This window comes from Rhinatrema bivittatum, chromosome 6 (assembly GCF_901001135.1).
Source record: "Rhinatrema bivittatum chromosome 6, aRhiBiv1.1, whole genome shotgun sequence".
In the NCBI taxonomy this organism is placed as follows: Eukaryota; Metazoa; Chordata; class Amphibia; order Gymnophiona; family Rhinatrematidae; genus Rhinatrema; species Rhinatrema bivittatum.
The window spans coordinates 263580952-263600760 of NC_042620.1; the positions used below are offsets into that span (position 1 = coordinate 263580952).

The following is a 19809-nucleotide window of genomic DNA, read 5'->3' on the forward strand; positions in this document are numbered from 1 at the left end:
CCATAATGGCTTTTGAAGAGAATACTGAAGGACTAAGGTCACTGCAGGGGTATATCTAGGGTGCCGACAGCTTTGAAACCTAACTCAGTCTCCATCTGCTAGCAGGGGACCACATAACCCATTGGTCCTGAGTCCATCTGCCTACACTAAGAAAAACAAAATTATCAGGTAAGTAATTTCTTCATTTTCAGTCCTCATGCAGTTTACCTTGACAACATCTAAATGTTTAAGATGAAGCTGCAGTGCTGAATAACACGGTGCAGCCTGAAACTTATCCTTTCCGCATAGCAGAGCACGGTGTAAAGCTGATTTTAAACAAGTAAAAATTCACATACTCAGAGCAATTATAGTTCCCCAGAGGAAGGATAGCATATTGCAAATAAAGATGAGGAGGCGGTAATTTGTTTATTCCCTAAAGATGAGATATCATCAGGTTAATAAGCCTCTAGAACTCATAGAACAAAAATCAGAGTTATCAGAGAATTGGGATTCTATTCTAAAAGGCACAAGAGAGTTTCCTTTACCTTACATCCAGAAATGGAGCAAATGATTTTGCTAAAATGGGAGGCACTGGATTCTGGGCTAAAGCGTATTTCTCAAAGCTTTACCAGCCATTGGTAGAGCACCTGATGGTGCAACAGGATTTTTATTAACTAATGATAGCCTTTAGATTTTCACTTTTTGTAGCCAAAGAAAGGAGATGCTACTGTTACAGCTCATAGACCATGCTTCTGCTTGCAGGAAAGGGATTTGAGCCCTTTTCAAGTTATGCTCCCTAACTCATAGCAGGGGATTTGGTAGAGCTTTCTGTTCGGAATTATATTTTATCAAAGCAAGAAGAAAATCAGATTTTTCCTTACTATCTATTTGAACAGCTGCTTTTGCTCACTCTGAAGAAAACTTTGCTCATTAAGAAAAAAAAAAAAAGTTTAATAAGCAATAAAGTCAGAGCCAGCACTTCTGTAAGTTAAGACTCCATTGGAACATCAAAACCTTTCTCTTTGAAAGGAGATTTTAACTTCAGTTTAGAGTTTATGCTTAGAGGCCAATGCAATAAAATGATTGCCCAATATGAGCACCCGTTTTCCTAAAATGCATGCAACCACATTCCCTGTATGCTCGAAGCAGTATTCGAATGAGAGCAAAATCAGTGCAGCATACAAAAAATGGCATGCTAGGGAGAAATTTACGATTAAAGCACTCAAATTTATTGCATCAGGTGCACAGGCATCAAAATTGTGCATTCCTATTCATACCCCAGATCAGTCCAGATGCCTGGCTTTTGCATGCCTACCAGCAGATGAAGGCAGAAAATTAAAAATGTTTTTGCACTGCCATATAAACTAGTGTGCCACCTGCAGTCCCTCAGTATTACTCTGTCTCCAGCAGATGGTAGAGGTGTAAAACCTGCAGTCTGGAGTAGATTTATTTAAAAAAAAAAAAAAAGTTTTGTTAGATCAGAAAGAAAAGGAATATAAGAGAATATTTGATCCCAGAGGTGTTAAGTACCTTGGTGGACCATCCCATGGGTTGGTATCCCTGTGCTCGCTCAGCCTGAAGCCGCCAGGGGTCTGGCTCCCTTTGAAGTCCTCTATTCTGCTTCTCCCTTTTGCCACATGCTGACCATCCACAGGGAAGGATCTCTTTCTCTTTGGGGAAGTCACGGAGCTGTCTCTTTAAGAAGAAGAAAAAAAAAAGGCATAGCAAATCAGAGGCAGCAGGGCTTGAGTGGAGCCATGGGAGGGGAGAAAGGAGCAGCCGAGGCACTTTTACAACTCTGTGTGAGAAACTGGAGAAAATTGTTCAGTGGATCGGCAGTGTTTGTACAACATGGCTGCGTCCACAGGGCACAGGAAAAGCTGTAGTGTTTATGGGTAAAAGAAATCGTGGCTCGGGCTACAGTGCTTTGTTCGAGGTGTGCCTTCAGGGGAAAAGGAAGCTCCAGGTTGGCTGTGGAGAACAGATGAGCCACCTGGTCATCTAGGGCCGGCAAGGAGGCCTTTTCCAGTGCTGCAGGAACCGCGGCCCTTTTGCCTCCATAATGGCATGCAGCATCGTGGACGGATGGGATTCCCCACCCCTGTTGCCGGTTGTCTAAGGTTCAGCAGGTGACCAGGAGAGCGCCAGGGAAGCAGGGAATGATCTGATGGAGGACGACCCCAGTGATTATGTGGATTTTCCTTGAACTTTGTTCTTCACAAAGCATACTTGGCCAAGAAAGCAGCATTGGGCAAACGGTCCCAGCCTTAGTGTCCAGCAATTGGCCAAGGTACAGAGAGTGGACCTTCCAGGAGTTTCTGGGAAGATACTCCAGCTGTCTCAGAGGCCAATCCGGCAAGGATGTTGAGGATTCTGAGGGGGCAGGGTACTCTGGGAGACCCCAGAGAAGACCCTCCAGCGGATGATGTGGTTAGAGACCTTTTGGATCCGGAGGACATCCTGGTGGCTGAAGGGGATGACCCTAGCAGGTTGGATTGTTCAAAAAGGAGGAATTGCATCCTCTCATCTCACATGTGGCTGTAAGAACCAGGGATCAAGGTTCCTCAGGAAGAGTCTGACCATAAGGAGGTGGATCCTGTGATGGAAGAGTTCTGCAGGAAGCCAAATGCTTTTCCTTTCCTTAGAATGGTGAAGAAGCTGATAATCCAGAGGCAGGCCTAAGGTGGTTAGAACGATGACAAAACTATATCCCTTGCCTGAGGGGAGGCCTTTGACCTGCTAATGATCCCCAAGGTGGATGCTCTGGTCTTGGTAGTGATGAAGAAAACAACCATCATAGTGGCGGGATCGGCTGCATTGAAAGATGCCCAGGATTGGAAGTTAGAGATCCATCTGAAGAGGATATTTGAGGTTTTGGCCTTGAGCATTAGGATTGCAATCTGTAACAGTTTTATGCATCAAGCCTGTTTATGCTGGGTGCAGAAGTCATAGGAGAAGGGCATGTGTCCTCGGCTACTACCAAGCAGGCTGCACTTCTGGAAATGGAAGTGGCCTATGTGGCGGTATGATTTGATCCAGAAGTTTGCCAGGAATATGTCCATGCGGAGACTCCTGTGATTGCGAAATTGGTCAGCAGATGTCTGGTCCAAGTTGCAATTGGGCAATCTCCCCTTTGAAGGAAAACTTTTATTTGGAGAGGACCTGGAACAGCTGGTAAAGCATTTAGGAGAGTCAAATGGGCATAAACTGATCAAAGAGATGCCAAAGTGGAGCAAGACGTTTTCTGTCTCGGTCTCAGTTTTGTGACACAAGGAGATGAAGGGTCCAATAGGGGTTCTCCCTCCTCTCAAAGTTCGGGATGGCAGCAGTCCTTTCAGGGGCCGCATAGACCGACTCGGGATAATTCCGGTTAAGGGATCGGAGGAAGCAAGGCCGCACAATGAATCTAGGCTGATCCACTCTTCCCTGGAAGCCGTCTGAGGGAGGCTAGCCCTCTTTTATGAAGTTGACCAAGATCACTACAGACCAATGGGTCCTGGAGGTGATAAGAGATGGCTATGCATTAGAATTTGCTCGACCAATCCGGGAGGCATACATAATCTCCCCTTGCAGATCATGCATCAAAAGAGAGGCTGTGCGGGACATGCTACAGTGACTGAAATGCCTGGAGGCGATAGTCCCTGTTCCCCCGGTAGAACAGAGACCAGGAATGTACTCCATCTATTTCGTGGTTCTGAAAAAGGAAGGGTACCTTTCGTTCCATTCTGGATCTGAAAAAGATCAATATGGTGCTTCAGGTGCCGTGATTTCAAATGGAGATGTTGCAAACTGTGATTGCATCAGTTCACAAAGGGGAGTTCCTGGCATCATTAGATCTGACAGAAGCTTATCTACACATATCCATTCAGCCAGAATATTGGAAGTTCCTGCTGTTCATATGGTTCTGGGAGAACATTTCCAATTCCAGGCTCTTCCATTCGATGGCGCCAAGGACATTCATCAAGGTGATGGTGGTGGTAGCCGCGGGACTGCAAAACAAAGGAGTCTTAGTACACCCTTACTTGGATGATTAGCTCATTTGAGCAAAGTTGGAGTCTGGATGTTAACAGTTGGTTCAGCGGGATTACATTTTCACCCCATTCCCCCCCCCCCCCCCCCCCCAAAGGAACCTCCACTCCACAAATACTGGACTTCTCCCTATTCCCTCTCTGAAAATAGCACACCTTATGACAACAAGGGAACAAGCTACCAACAAAGCTAAGAACAGAACCAACGTCCCAAACTTTCAAGAAAATCCTAAAGACATGGCTCTTTCAAAAAGCCTTTGCATCAATAACATGACACCGATCAAAACCGCCCTACAATCATAAACACTGAAAATGAATATAGTGCTTACCTGTAAAAAATCGATGTCTCCCTTCTGAAACCTTATGATAAATCCTATAATGACAAATGTCCGTAGCCTATGTTAATTTCATTAAGTTCCCCCTAACACCATTTAATTTCTTGTTAACTTGTTTTGTTCAACTAAAGTTAGTTATAAATTTTAATGTATGAAACAATAGGAAAACATTTGTTTCCAGCACCATTTACGTTGTCTGTAAACCGATGTGATATGTCAGATCGAATGTCTGTATATAAAAAATAAATAAATACAGAGGTTTCAGACTCTGGGTTGGATGGTGAAACTGGCAATGAGCAATTTGGTTCTTTCCCAATTGCTGAGGTACCTGGGGGTGCGGTTTGACATCAGGGTGGGGAAGGTATTCCTCATTTCAGACCGGGTGATGAAGTTGCAAGCCCAGGTCTGCTGGCTGTTGCGGTTTTCAGTACCCAGGGTCTGGGATTATTTGCAGGTTCTGGTTCTATGGCATCTACGCTGGATTTTGTTCCATGAGCATTCACTCACATGCAGCATCTTCGGTGGAGTCTACAATCTGAGGGAGTTTCAGCTTCAGTTACCACTTCAAGGGTGCTGTAGGTCCAGTCCCTCGTGGTGGCTTTCTCAGCCCAATTTGGAGAGAGAGGAGTGGAGTTGGAGGTTCTGGACTGGGTGGTGGTGACCACCGATGCCATCTTGAAGGTTTGGGGCATCATTTGTCAAGAGCAGTCAGCTCAAAGTCGGTGGAGGAAGCGTTATGGTCTATCAGTCGTTTAAAGATGAGAGCCATGAGCATGGTGTTGCTTTCATTTCTTCCACAGGTGAAAGGTCATGCAGTATGAGTTTTGTCGTACAATGCGACGATGGTTGCATATATCAATCTTCAAGGCAGGACAAAGAGTTGCATGGTGTCTCAGGAGGCTTAGGAGTTTTTTCTCTGGGTACAACAGCACCTGGCAGTGCTAGTGGCATCTCATGTGGCCAGAGTGGACAATGTGCAGGCGGACTATCTCAACCAGCAGGAGTTAGATTCTGGAAAGTGGGAGCTGTTCTTAGAAGCCATGGTTCTCATTTGGCCAGGTGGGGTTTTCCTTAGCTGGACCTGATAGCTTCGAGGTGGAATGCCAAGGTAAACTGATTCTTCAGTCGCATGTGAGAGGGCAGGTCTGAAGGACTCGACACACTAGTTCTTCCATGGCCAGCGAGAATTCTGCTATGTCTTTCCCCCATGGCTTCTGATATGCAGGATATTGCAATGTATTGAGAGACACCCGGGAAGGTTGATTCTAGTGGCTCCAGAGTGGCTACAATCTGCCATGGTTTGTGGATCTTGTACATCTCGCAGTGGGCGGACCCCTAAGGCTTGCTCATCTGCAGGGTTTACCTTGCTGAGGACCAATCTTCTCGGATCGGGAGGATTGCTTTTGTCTCACAGCCTGGCTTTTGAAAGGAGGTGTTTGCGCTTAAAAGGATACTCAGAGGCAGTCATTACTACCTTACTTCAAACCAGGAAGCCATCCACTTCCCTGGCATGTCAGAGTGTAGCGAATGTTTGAGACATATCTTGAGAAAGGGTTTGACACTACGCACATGTCAGTGTCTCACATTTTGGCTTTTTTACAGAAAGGTCTAGTGAAAAGTGTGGCTTATAACTCTTTTTGAGTCCAGGTGACAGCCTTAGGCTGTTTTCAAGGTAAGGTTCATGGGGTACCTCTGCTTTGAATCCGGGTGTAATCTGTTTTCTTAAGGGTGTGAAGGATTTGCGTCCTTTGGTCCGCAAGATGTGCCTCTCGTGGAATCTTAATTTGTTCCTTAGAGTCCTTTGTGGTTCTCCAATTGAGCTGTTGAGGTGAGCGTCTTTAAAAGATCTTGCCCTGAAAGCAGTCGTCTTAGTGGCAATTTTTTTCAGCCAGGAGAATTTCTGAATTTCAGGCCCCATCATGTAACGATCCTTTCCTTCAAATATCGGATGATGGAATATTGTTGTGAATAGTGCCTTCCTTTTTTGCCAAAGGTTGTTTCTTCATTTCATATAAGTCAAACAGTGGAGTTACCTGCGTTTCAACATTTGGATTCAGCGATGCTGAATGCGAGGAAACTCCATTTATTGGATGTCCGCCAGACTTTATTGCAGTATCTTAAAGTCACCAATTTTTTTTGAGATCGGATCATCTCTTAATGCTGTTTAATGGGGTAAAGAAAGGATGTAAGGCCTCAAAAGCTACAATTGCACGGTGACTAAAAGAAGCTATTGTATCAGCATATATGTGTAGAGGGCAGCTGGTCCTGGAGGGCCTGCAGGCACATTCTACTTGGGCACAGGCAGCTTCCTGGGTGGAACGTCAGCTAGTTTCTCTACAAGAGATCTGCAAGGCAGCAACATGGTCTTCACGTCATGCTTTCACTAAATATTACTAACTGGATGTTCAGATGCTGGAGGAAGCATGGTTTGGGGAGTGTTCTGCAAGCCGATCTTTCAAGTTTCCACCCATTTTAGGGGAGCTTGGGTACATCCCAGGCATCTGGGGTATGAACAGGAAAGGAAAATTGGTTCTTACCTGCTAATTTTCGTTCCTGGAATATCACAAATCAGTCCAGAACCCCACCCTTTTTGGAAGGACCGATCTCTCTTCTGTATGTGTGTGTGTGTGTATATGTATCAGAGAAAGTGTGTGTACATGTAAGACCTCTTCAAAGGGAGGTTCCCAGGGCTTCTCAATCATTCACCCACGCCCCACTAAATGTGTCAAAACCAATTTTTCGAAACCTTTTTTTTTTTTTTTTTTGCAATTAAAAATCAATTGTAGACATAGGTGTTACTCTGTGAATGAAACAACAAAAAGATCAAAAATATCCCCTAGATAATCTTGTATATAACAGGATAGAAATCAAACCCTGGTGTCAGTTGACGTTTCAGATAATCTGCATCAGTTGGGACTTATATGTGATTCGCTCCTACATGGGTCTCCTGATCTCTTGAAAGTAAAGGTCTCCCAAGCTTGGCCATGATCAAAGGGAATTAAAGGATACTTATGTCAGGGAAATGTCATGATCAGTCAGCATCAAGCTGTCAAAAACAAAAACAACTTTATTACAGAAAAACAAAAAACGAAAATCAAGATCTTAAGAGATTAATTGATGATAAAAGTTAACTCTAGAGGTCTAACAAAAAAAATAGTCAGCAGAAATCAAGCACCAAAACGCATTAAAAAATTGCTAGGCTGGGCACACCTTATTGCATCGGTCGGAAAGTATGTTGGAGCACAATTCCCTATGCAGCCACGATGTTTGTGTAAACTCTGTGGTGTGCTGCAAGTGAGATCATTCATGCTATAGAAGATAAAAGCTGTCTGCTCTATCTCCACAAGGAAAATAAATCGAGTGAGTATTCAAAAGCTGTGTCAACTATGAGCCAAAGGTACTGACTCCAGCATAAGTGTTTAGATCGGATTGCCACTTAACCCTATGAACAAAGAGTACACAATTTTGATGGTTAAAACAGCTGCAGCTGCCATTTTGAAAACCGCATGTTCTAATCACTCTGCAGCACATTCACTTTTATTTAAAAAAATTAAAAAAAAACAAAACACCTTGCAAATGACAGGATCCACATATCACTGTGTGATGCATAAGCAATAAGGTATAGTGAAAACATCTATAGTTGCTTTCTGTTAGTAATTTGTTTTCCTTCGAGTTTTTACAAGCACGGCAGTCCAAGAGAACACGGATAAACTCAGGATTCGAGATGTTGCTAGCTACCAGGAGAGGAAACCAAAGTAAATGCTATGAATGTCAAGCGCGGGCGCACATGCGATGCAGTGGTAGCAAGTCCAGATGACTCATAGCTTCAGTCAAAACTGAAATTGTCATTATAGATACTGGAAACTGAGGGGAAGCTCCAGCCAGGAGGACTTAAAGGACCTCCCCTCTCAGCCTAATGGGGCTCTTTAGGTCTGTGCACCTGAGAATGCTGCTTGATGGCCACAGCTCTTGCTCTCTCTCTCGTACTTATACCATTGGCAGAATATCCTTAAGTGAGCAGATATGCTTAGAATAGCCTTTGAAAATGACCAAGAGCCTGAGTCTCTTCAGACATGGTGACCTGCAATTGATTGCAAGTGCAACATTTTTTTTTTTATCAGATTCTTCAGCCAAATGTGGGCAACAAGGGTTCCTGTTCATACCCAGATCAGCCCAGACAAGTGGGTTTTGCATCCCTACCCAGAGGATGGAGGCAGAGAACAAAATTTTGAGGCACTGCTACATATCAGAAAGTGCCACTTGCAGTCATTCAGTATTTCTGTCTCCAGCAGATGGTAGAGGTGCAAACCTGCAGTCTGATGACAAAAAAAAAAGATTAGATTGGAGAAGTTTGAGTTTGGGCTTCCTGAAGTCCTAGGTACCTTTGTGTGGACCATCCCTTGGGTTGAGCTGGACATCTGGGGGGTTCACCTGCTGCTTTCGGAGGCCTTGATAGCCAGGAGACTAGCTCCCTCTCACCCTCCGAGGCCTCATCCTGCGAGCCAGGGTCCTCGGATCAGGGAAGTAACCCTTTTATTATTTTTCAATTAAGTTTAAAAAAAGACACTTGATCAGGAGACTGTGTTTAGCGACCATTGCGTTTTGGCAGCTGGTGCTGCTGGGATCGGAAGGAAAGAGAAGCAAAGGAGCTTGCTGTTTTTCCCCGGAGGGGAACTTGCTTGCTTGCCCCTTTCCCCAGGGATCAAAGGGAGGTTATTTTTTTGCGTCACTTGGGGTGGCAGGGTGTAGTGTGTCTGTCGTGTGTGTGGCTTCAGGATTTCCCATGCGCCGTTTCGATGGGCCAGTGGCGCAGAGCTGCATGTTCAGCAGCAGGTGCGGCCTGACTTGTTTTCCTGCGTGCTGTTCGGGTCGGGTGCACTTGAGCCGCGTTTGGTTCCTGCTTCAGGAATGGTGCCGAAATTGCGAATGGTGGGCCTGCTGACTCTGGTCGGCTAAGCTTGATTCTTGCTGAGTCATCGGCAGCCATGTTGATCTCCACGTGATAGGAGAGACCAGAGGATAGATGAGTCCACTACTATGGATAAAAGTGCTGGTATACAAAAGTCTTGTTATACCAGACTATCGTATTATGCTCACTGTTTTGGCGCCAAGATTATAATCGGAAATCTTCATGCAGCAAGTGTAACAGTCCCGACACTGCAATGTTGCAAATGTGAGTTCTTCGTCAATGTCAGGACAGCCGGATGCGCAGACTGAGATCGCACACCGTGGAAGCACATTGACCACAACTAACAGAGTATTTCCAGCCGAGATTCACATGCAGATTCCATGCCTATAAGTGATTCCCTGACGAAGAACTCGCATTCAAAACATTGCAGTGTCGGGACTGTTAAACTTGCTGCATGAAGATTTCCGATTATAATCTTGGCGCCAAAACAGTGAGCATAATATGATAGACTGGAATAACAAGACTTTTGTATACCAGCACTTTTATCCACAGTAGTGGACTCATACCGGACTCAAAAGATAGCTTTATAAATAATAAGCAAAGCATCATTCCGTCTGGGGCAACCAATGATTATAAACCCCAGTGGTGGGGTTGGAGTCACAGTAGCCACATAGGCACCAAAATAGCCTATTGTAGGCACCATATGAGGTTTCCCCGGATGATTCCATACAATCCTCATTTGCATTTGGGCTAGACCTTTCATATTTATTGAAAGTTAAGAGCAGTGCATAATGCCCTCAGGGTTTTCCAGCACCTGCTCTAAGGTCAACACATGATACATTGCGACTTAATTGTCAGTGTGTATTATCTCAACAATCAAGGGGGAACGGGATCTTAGACCCTCTACAAAGAGACTTCTTATCCATCTGGAACCAGGCAAAGGTCCACCATACCATCCTCTAAGCAGTCTACTTTCCGGGGATAACAAACACAGAGGCAAACAGACTCAACAGTTTTCCAACCTCATAAATGGGCGCTCTTTCTCAAACCATCGCAAACGGTCTCTTCCACCACTAGAGTTGGCCTTGGATAGATTTATTCACAACCAAGCAGAACACAAAACCTACTCGTTTCTGCAGTCTCTACCCAAGCCCTTGCAGGGAAGCACCGGGTGCATTTCTAATTTTTTGGTCCCAGGGACTTCTATACACCTTCCTTGCAAGAACGGTACAGAAATTTTATGTGAGACTGGGCCAAGATGATATTAATAGCCCCAGTGTGGTCCAGACAACCATGGTATGTATATCTCGTTCAACTTGTGGCAGAGCCTCCATAAAGTCTGGAACCATATCCCTTCCTACTCAGGAGGCAGGGTTACTCCTCTATCCCTTACAACCTTCTGTCAATCTCATAGCATGGAAGTTGAATGCTTGAGCTTCCAAGGTCAAAGATGTCATAGTCTCAGCAAAAAAAAACCATCCATGCGATGTAATTATTCCTTCAGATGGAACTGATACAATAAATAGTGTGAAAAATGATCCTTAAACCCATTTATATGTGAGATCAACTACTGCTTGATTACCTTTACTTCCTATTTCCCTGTAATGGATGCGCTGATCTGTGCCATCTCTAAGCGAACAACTATCCCAGTGGAAGAAGGAGCAACCTTAAAGGATGAACACAATAGACAGATGGAGTCCATCCTTAAACAAGCCTTTGACGCAGTAGCAATGACCTTGCAGATTGCTTCTTGTTGTGCCCTGGTAGCTTGTTCAGGCCTACGCCTCTCTCAGGAGGTGGATGACTTGGGGGTGAATTGCAGAGCGGTTATGGAACCCGCCTCCTTTTTAGTGGACGCAAGTTCGGATCTAGTCCATACTTCGGCCAGAGGAGTGGCCTCAGTGGTGGCGGCCAGAAGACAGCTCTGGCTCAACCTCTAAGGCCATTCTCACAGATGCCCTTTAAAGGATCTCTCCTTTTCAGGAGCTAATTGGGAAAAGCTGGCTACTAAATGGGGCAAATCCTCAATCCCCCCGGCTACCGGAAGATAAGAGGAAGCAGTTAAGCACCCCTCGCCTATGAGGGGCTGATCCAGGGGCTCCCAACATTTTCGCCCCTACAGAAACTCAACATTTCAGAGGTCTCAGCTCTTTGGGAGGTCTCAGTCCTTTCGTAGACAACAGCCCAAGAGAGGAGCAGGCTCTGCTTCAGGTTTGTCCCAAACCCCCCCAATGAAATTTTGCCTATCCATTCTCAGAATGAGGAGATAAGGGGTTGACTGTCCCTCTTCTACCAGCGGTGGGTCGAGATCACTTCGGATAAATGGATATTGGAGGTTATACGAGAAGGCTACGTGCTGGAATTTCACAACACTCCTCGGGACATATTCATGATGTCTCCTTGCTACCCCCAGCACAAGAAACAGGCAGTGAAGATTATTCTTTTTAAGACTCCTCACCAGTACCTGCGCCCCAGGAAAATACGGAGCATTATTCCATCTATTTCAACATACCCAGGAAGGAAGGTTCCTTTTGCCCCATCCTGGACCTCAAGAGCATCAACTGACATTTACGAGTGAATCATTTCTGCATGGAAACCCTACGCTCTATGATAATGGCTGTACAATTGGGAGAGTTCTTAACTCCCTGGACCTATCCGAGGCCTACCTACATATTCCAATCCATCAAGAACACCAGTGTTTTCTACGCTTTGTGGTATTTGGTCGCCATTATCAGTTCTGGGCACTGCCCTTTGGCCTACCACCACCCCCAGAACATTTTTCAAGATTATGATGATCATAGTGGCAGCCTTGAGAAGAGAGAGAATCCTGGTGCACCTTTACTTGGACGACTGGTTGATCTGGGCCAAGTCCATGGAAGAGAGTCTCCGGGTGACCAACAGGGTGACCTCCTTGCTTCAGGAACTTGGTTGGGTCGTAAACCTAGACAAAAGCAATCTCAAGCCCTCCCAGTCCTTGGAATATCTGGGAGTCCGGTTCGACACCAAGCAGGGCAAGGTCTTCCTTCCGACCACGCGGATAAAGAAGTTGATGTCCCAAGAGATTCAGTTGATGAGCACGATACGCATCTCACAATGTGAAGGTTCCCTGATACTTCAGTCGCAGAAGAGATCAGGGATCCCTGGGGATTGACGCTCTCGTTCAAACCTGGCTGGAAGAAGAGTTTCTGTACGCCTTCCCTCCGTGGCCCCTGCAGGGCAGAGTCATTCGTAGAATAAAGTACCACAGGGGATTAGTCCTACAAGTAGCTCCAGATTGGCCCTGGCGTCTGTGGTATGCGGACATGTGGAGACTCCTAGTGGAGACCCCCCTGTGCCTCCAACTGCACAGGGACCTGCTACAGCAGGGACCGGTCTTTCACGAGGAACTGACTCTATTCGGTCTTAAGGTCTGGCCCTTGAGAGGGCTTGCCTGATGAAGTGAGGATTTTCTCTTCATCCCTAGCATATGTGCGGTTCTGGAGAGTATTTGGGGCCTGGTGCGAGGAACACAGTGTCCCCCCTCGGGTGGTCAAAATACCACTAATACTGGAATTTTTGCAGGATGGCTTGAATAAAGGTTTGACCCTTAACTCCTTGAAGGTCCAGGTAGCGGCTCTCTCCTGTTTCAGAGGTGAGGTGAACGGAACCTGCAGCTCATCCGGACGTGGCCCGTTTTCTGAAAGGGGTGAAACACCTCCGGCTGCCCTTACAGTGGCTGGTTCCCTTGTGGAATCTTAATCTAGTATTAGAATTTTTGGCAGGGCCCTCCTTTCGGCCACTGTGCAGTCTTTCCTTATGTTTGTTAACCTTGAAAACTGTGTTCCTGCTCAGCACGTTGCATCTCTGAACCTCAGGCATTGTCATGTCAGGAACTGTTCCTCCGGATGACTCCAGGAGCGCATTACAGCTTCGTACCGGTCCATCCTTCTTGCCCAAGGTAGTCTCGGAGTTTCATTTGAATCAGTCCTTTTCGTTGCCATCCCTCGATAAGCACAAGGATGCAGAAGAATATCGCCTCCATCATTTGAATGTCAGTAGACATTTGGTGCAGTATCTGGAAGTTTCGGAACCGGTCCGAAAGACGGACTGCTTGTTTGTTCTTCACGATGGAAGGAAGCGGGGCAAACCAGCTTCGCAGGCTACCATAGCTCACTGGATTAAGGAGGTGGTCACAAGAGCCTATGTGGAGACAGGAAAGCCATTACCTTCTCAGGTTAAAGCTCAATCTAATTAGGCTCGGGCAGTCTCATGGGCGGAAGCTAGACTTCTGACGCTCGTTGATATCTGCCGAGCGGCAAAGTGGTCTTCCTTGCATACCTTCTCCAGGTTCTATCACCTAGACATACAGACCTGAGAGGAATCAACCTTTGCAACCGCTGGTTGCTTCCCGCCCCAATCGGGTGTAGCTTTTGTACATCCCATTGGTCCTGAGTCCATCTGGCTACACACTAGGAAATGGACAAATTACTTACCTGATAATTTCATTTTCCTTAGTGTAGCACTCAGCAGCTCGTCCTCGGCTGCCCAAGAATGGTGCCAAGAATTCGTCCGTGGAGTGGATATCGATTCCAAGAGATTACAGGTAAGCCGTTATCCAGTCCCTAGATCAGGGCATCTATATTCTTACTGGTGTTCAGTGTTTGGTTGAGTACAGTTGCAGGTATCCGTTTTTAATCATATTTTAAATCACGTTTTATCGATAGTATGTCCACAGTGGCTTTTGAAGAGAATATGAAGGGCTGAGGTCACTTCAGGGGTGTCTCTAGGGTGACATCAGCTTTGAAATCTGACTCAGTCTCCATCTGCTGGCAGGGGAGCATAACCCATTGGTTCTGAGTCCATCTGTCTACACTAAAGAAAAGGAAATTATCAGGTAAGTAATGTTTCCATTACAAACACACTATCAACATGCTTAAGTTTCAATAAAATATGCATTTTATCATCTTATTATACATTGTGGACTCTATGGGGCCGATGTAATAAGACCTGCGGCAAAACAGGCACTAGTTGTGAGTGCGAGTTTGATCACCGCAAGCAGCTGAAGATGCTTCCACAGGATGCGAAAAACATAAATTATGCAAATGATTTGCATGCAGAAATCTGCGCACATATGGAGAAATGAGCATACCTAAGTGCGGTAAGGGCCTGTGAAATAAGCGGCCGCATCCACGCTCAAAACCCACGCCGATAATCCATGCATAAAAGCGAATGAGCGAACAGGTCTTCCTATTAAGTGAAAGTATGACCCTGGAAAGTATTTTTAATATTTCAAATAACTGTGCTGCAGAAAACATGGCAAATTTTCATGGATGCTAATTCACACTGGCATAGCAGCAAGATAGATGCTCAATTGGGCACCAGTCTGGATGCTTGGGTGCTGACATAGGCACTCAGCCGGGAGCGAATATGGACACTGTGGTGCACGGAAAGGAGTCCAGCTAATCTTGCTACTCAGGCACTGAGCTCGGCGCTTACTTGGTCACGAATCTCTACGATTGGGCACCCAGAAAACTGCCTAGCTAATCTGGCCTCTCAAATGCTGAGATAGGCGCTCAGTTAGGTGGTTTTCAGGACATTCGGTTTCTAACATAGGCTCCCCGAGTTGACACTGACACTTAACTCGTGCCCTGACCGTGGCAGAAAAAAACCTGCACTAGCATTGGTGCAGCTCCCTGCATTGCCTATGATTAGCTAATCGCCTCCTTTGCATGCCATTAGCATGCATTCACACAGGAAAATCCACGGGTCTGTAAGCGTGTTCGTATGCGCTTTTTTTCTCCACGCACAAAACCCTTATTACATCCCTGTATAGGGCTTTGCATGAGAAAAAGCTTGTACAAACCCACGGCAGCTTCAGCGCACCTGATTACATTGGCCCCTATGAATTTTTGACCATTCTTCTTTCTGATTGGAATATATGAACGTAACCAATTCTTTCCAGACCTCAGATAGATTGTTCATATTGTTTATGGAAAACAATGCAAAGGGGAAGAGCATCCAAGCCAGCAAGGATGGTTTAAAAAAAGAGTTGAGATCTGTTTTTACAAATCGATTTGGATTCTTGACCAAGTCCCTTCCTTTTTACCAAAGGTTCTAAGTTCTATTCATCTCACTCAAACCATGAATTTACCAGCGTTCAGTGAAGAAGACTGCAAAGGAAAGAGAAAATCCTTAAAATATTTAGATGTGCACTGAACAGATAGGTTATTTGGAAGCAACTAACTCTTCGTAAATCACACAGGTTGTGTTCATTGGAGGTCAGCGCAAAGGAGAAGCAGGTTCTAGGGCAACACTAGCAAGATGGTTAAAGGAAATGATCTCGCCAGCATATATATCATATGGGGAAAAAGACAGCAGAATTATTAAAAGCACATTTAGTAAGAAGCACTTTCATCTTCATGGGTAGAAGTAGCTGTGGTAAGTCTGCAAGGTATATGTAAAAACACATCTTGATCAACCCTTCATGCCTTTGGCAATACAGATTGGATGTATACGCCAAAGAAGACACTGCCTGAGGAGCAAGGGTTTTAAATGAGTGTCACCTCCTCCCTCAATAGACGGGCTTTGCTAATTCCCAAGTGTTTTCTGGACAGATGTAGCAGAAAGATAAGGAAGAAAAAATTAACTTACCTGATGATTTTCTTTCCTTTATTTCTGTTACACCTGTCCAGAACCCATCCTCTTTTTTTATGTAAAATAAAAAAACAAAAGTTCAAGAGATTCTTCAGTTTAAAAAATAAAAAAATTAAGCACTATAAGAAATTTTCACATAAGCTTTGGCAGAAGCATACTGAATGATGATGGTTCCAATAGTGTTGCTTAACACCAGTGATGTCGGGCATACAAATTATTAAATGGGCATTCTACCTCCAACAGCAGAGAGGAACAGGATGAATCCCAACAAGCATTTTCTGGACAGGTGTAGTAGAAATAAAGAAAATAAAATGATTAGGTAATTCTTAATTTTTTTTTTCTTTGAGCCACATGGCTGTACAATGTCCATTGTGGTTCAAATCAGTAGTTGTGTCCAGGGCTGCAGAAGGAAGAGGGTGTGGCCCAGTGCATCCGCCTCTTGATGTTGCAGGAGGGGATTGGAACACCCCACCAGCCAGCTCCTGGCTGCTCAACTCAGGCTCAGATCTCCTGCAGGAATTCCACAGGATGGGCCAGATATTGCCGTCCTTCCTATCCCATTCTAACAGCTGTGCAGTCTATCCCCTCATCTCTCTCTCTCTCTCTCTCTCTCGCTCTGTCTCCTACTTCATATTGTCTTTATCTCTCTCACCCTGTTTTCCCCATGTGTTTCCTCTTCAGATCAGAAAGATGGGTACCAGCGGAAGGAAGGTGGATACATGAGGCGAGGGTACCGCCAGCAGCAGCAATCTCAGACCTCATACTGATCTGTCTTGGAAGCGTTCCACCGCTACTTATGGGACTCTGTTTCAGTGCTCCATCCCTGACTCCTGATCTTTATGGGTGGAAGTAAATCATAACAAAACTGTGTGTGTGTGTGTGATTGTTCTTAAGGACCAACATGACATCTGCCTCATAAATTCTTGGGTGGAATTTTATGTCCTCCTTCCAAAGCCCATGGACGGAGCCTTACAGTTGGATGTGCTCACTCTCTGTACTTATAAACTCTGGTTTGTGTTCTTAATTTCTTAAATGGTTGAATAAAGAACTAAAGTTTGAGATCCGATGCACTCATGTCATCTGTTACTAATGAAACATAGAAACATAGAAATGACAGCAGCAGAAGAAGACCAAACGACCCATCCAGTCTGCCCAGCAAGTTTTGCACTTTTTTTTTCTCATACTTATCTGTTACTCTTGGCCCTTAATAACCTTTTGGTTCTATTTCCCTTCCACAGAAACATATGCTTCTCCTCTGGAACTATTAATCATTTGTCATCAGTCAGTTACATTTCCAGCCTTGTTTGGGGATGGGGGTGTGTTTGAACCTTTAATCTTTGTGAGGTTGACTCGTATTGGGACAGAATTCCTCTCTTCTTTTAGCCACAGATGTCTGCACAGCTAGAGATGAGAGCCAAATGTTTGTTCCACATCTGTTTGAACTTCTCTACCTTATCTCCTAGCAGCCCTCAATGTTCCCAAGTTCTGCAGGATGATTGGCTACCACCTGACCTCCCTGGCATGCTGCCAATAGGAGCTGTGCATCATTGGGAACAGTCGAGGAGCAAGGGGGAGGAGATGGGAGGGAAACATTGGTTACCTTTTTGTACATGGTTTGGTATGGTCATGCGACAGGTCAACTTTGCTTTACGGAATCCACGCACTATCGGGAGTAGTGCAGCTGCTCACTGGAAACGTCCTAAAATGCAGTGATATGAGAGAGGTGCAAAATTATGGATCTGGAACAAATAGCAACACTGAATGCAGTGGTCCAGAAAAAAAGGGTTGCTAGAAACACCAAATTAACACATCCTGTGCATACCTTGGAAAAGGGAGTTCTGTTGATGCTGACCATGCATCTTTGCAGGAATTGAACTAAAAAAAAAACAAAAACAGTTTTCAGCACCTTTTTGGGTCTAAACCAACCTTCCAGCTCTTAGAAGAGGGTGGCAGGGAGCCTGGAGTTTGGAACAACTAGAAAAGCTGGACGTGTCTATCCATTTCTTTGTCTGTTTGCTTATCTGGTCCTCCAGCTGAGGCAGACCTGTTAATGAGTGATCAATATTAACTAATCTTTGGTCAGCCCTGGGTAATGGATACAATACTTTTTAGGTTCCAAAGTTCACCTTGCAATGAGAGATGTAGGGTTTGGGGCAAACTTAGCAGGTCAGTGGCTTTTAGCCAAAGAGAGATGACATACAAATGTCTGCAATACAGGCTTTAGGGCACCTAAAGCTCCAAGGAGGAATGGAGATCTTCTAGCTGTACTGGTTCGGGACACATCTTGGGATTTGTCTGCTCTTCTGTCTCCTCCTTCCATTAACCAATCATCTTTGGATTTGCATATTGATTTCTCTACATCCCCCCTAAACCACACATGCTTTACCCACAGGGTAACATGGCAAACTTCCATTCTAGAAATCCGTTTCTCAACAAGAGACTTTATTGTATGAAATTGTTTTGTGTTCCAGCTGCTCCAAGGGGAACATAAGAGAGCTGACACTTGGACACAAAAAGAGGACAGAGGAACACAGGATAGCGGATGCTGGGTCTTGTAAAGAAGAGAAGGGACACGAGACAGCAGGCACAGAAATACATAAAGGAAAGCAAGAGACACGAGACAGCAGGCGCTGTAAAAGAAAGCACATGCTGGGACCTTTTAAGGAAGAGTTTCTAGTCTATAGTCCCTTGATATTGAGTTATGTTGGCTGTGGGAGCTATCATAAGAAGGGATGTGCTCAAACTCCCCTCTCTATGCAGCTTTTCGCTTCCCCTCCAAGCTGCCTGGTCCCATTCTGCTGCCCCCACAGCTCTGAGACCCTCTGACAGAATCAACTTCAGTGATGGAAAGGTGTTTCAGCTGAAGAGTACCTGGGAGATCCTTCGGGGTCTCCTTATCTTTCGTTTCTGCTCCTTTCCCACCATAGTCAACAACTCCCTGCAGGTAAGTCCATGGTGCTTATTCTAGCAGTGAGATGTGGACCTCCTATCGATTAAGGAATGACACAAACCTTGATGTGCCGTGCTAATGTAAAGTGTTTCAAGTCAATATGGGAGGGGTGAGGATATCGGGTTATGGGAATACAGAGATCCTGAAATCTACAGTGAATTTTCACTCTCCCACTCTGTCCCTTTCTCATGCATAGTCTCCCTGCTCTTGCACTCTGTATCTGTCTTGCATGCTGCTGCTCCCTGCCCTCATGCATTCACCCCCCTCCTTTAAATTGGGTCCTGTTCTCTCTCGCCTTGTCTCCCAGATGATGAAATTTGGTAGAAGGATTGTGGGCCGGCGGCTGTTTGAGGCAGTGATGCGAGCTTCTGTTTATGGGCAGTTTGTGGCTGGGGAAAACCTATCAGAGATTCAGCAGTGCATGGAGAAATTGAGGAGAATGGGGATTCATCCTATGCTGGCAGTGCCTATTGAAGAAGATGTAGGAGAAGACAAATCTGGGTAAGACACCAGAACTTGTGGAGAAGGGCAAGCCCAGGCTGTCTGTTTATGTATCTCTAAGGAAGTGTCCCCAAGATGCTTGTCTATTTTTTTTTTTTTTTCTCTCAAGGAAAGCATCCATGTCTGTGTGACTGATTCCACTGCATGTCTATCTTTTTCCCCCTTAAGACAAGTGTCCCAGTCTTTCTGTGGCAGTTAAGTGTGCATCTTTTATCCTTTCTCCCCCCTTGGCTTAGAAAAAACCTTTCCACCTGCCATCTCTTTAATAAATCATCCATATGTCTGTTCATTTTAGTCTTTTACCTCCTTTTCCCTCTTTCTCGTCACTTTTTCCGGTTCCTGTCTTCCTATTTTTTCACTTTTCTCTTTGTGTACAAGTCTCTCATTTCTCCTTGCCTCTCCCCTGCTGTCATCCTGGGTGGCCAGTCATCTTGTGGCGAAGACTGGATACAAAGAGAGAGTCTTTGCTAACTC

General features: G+C 45.2%; 2 protein-coding genes and 1 long non-coding RNA gene across 4 annotated transcripts in view; 2 read left to right on the forward strand and 1 right to left on the reverse strand.

Moving 5' to 3' along the window:
* The window catches only part of LOC115094236 (eukaryotic translation initiation factor 3 subunit C), a 114057-nt gene extending 97107 nt beyond the window's left edge, over positions 1-16950 (forward strand). The window contains exon 21 of the mRNA XM_029607070.1: positions 16566-16950. Within this exon, the coding sequence (XP_029462930.1) occupies positions 16566-16651 (86 nt within the window). The 3' untranslated portion in view covers positions 16652-16950. The remainder of the gene's footprint in view (positions 1-16565) is intronic.
* Positions 1612-19765, reverse strand: LOC115094238. The gene is made up of 4 exons (XR_003857515.1): positions 19639-19765; positions 17707-17759; positions 17485-17583; positions 1612-1674 (listed from the first exon to the last, which is right to left on the reverse strand). It is a non-coding gene; the product is annotated as an uncharacterized LOC115094238 (long non-coding RNA).
* The window catches only part of PRODH2 (proline dehydrogenase 2), a 47535-nt gene continuing 45760 nt past the window's right edge, over positions 18035-19809 (forward strand). The window contains exons 1-3 of one of the 2 annotated variants that reach the window (XM_029607073.1): positions 18035-18050; positions 18356-18828; positions 19142-19335. In XM_029607073.1, the coding sequence (XP_029462933.1) occupies positions 18586-18828; positions 19142-19335 (437 nt within the window). In that variant the 5' untranslated portion in view covers positions 18035-18050; positions 18356-18585. The other variant, XM_029607071.1, reaches the window with a different exon arrangement.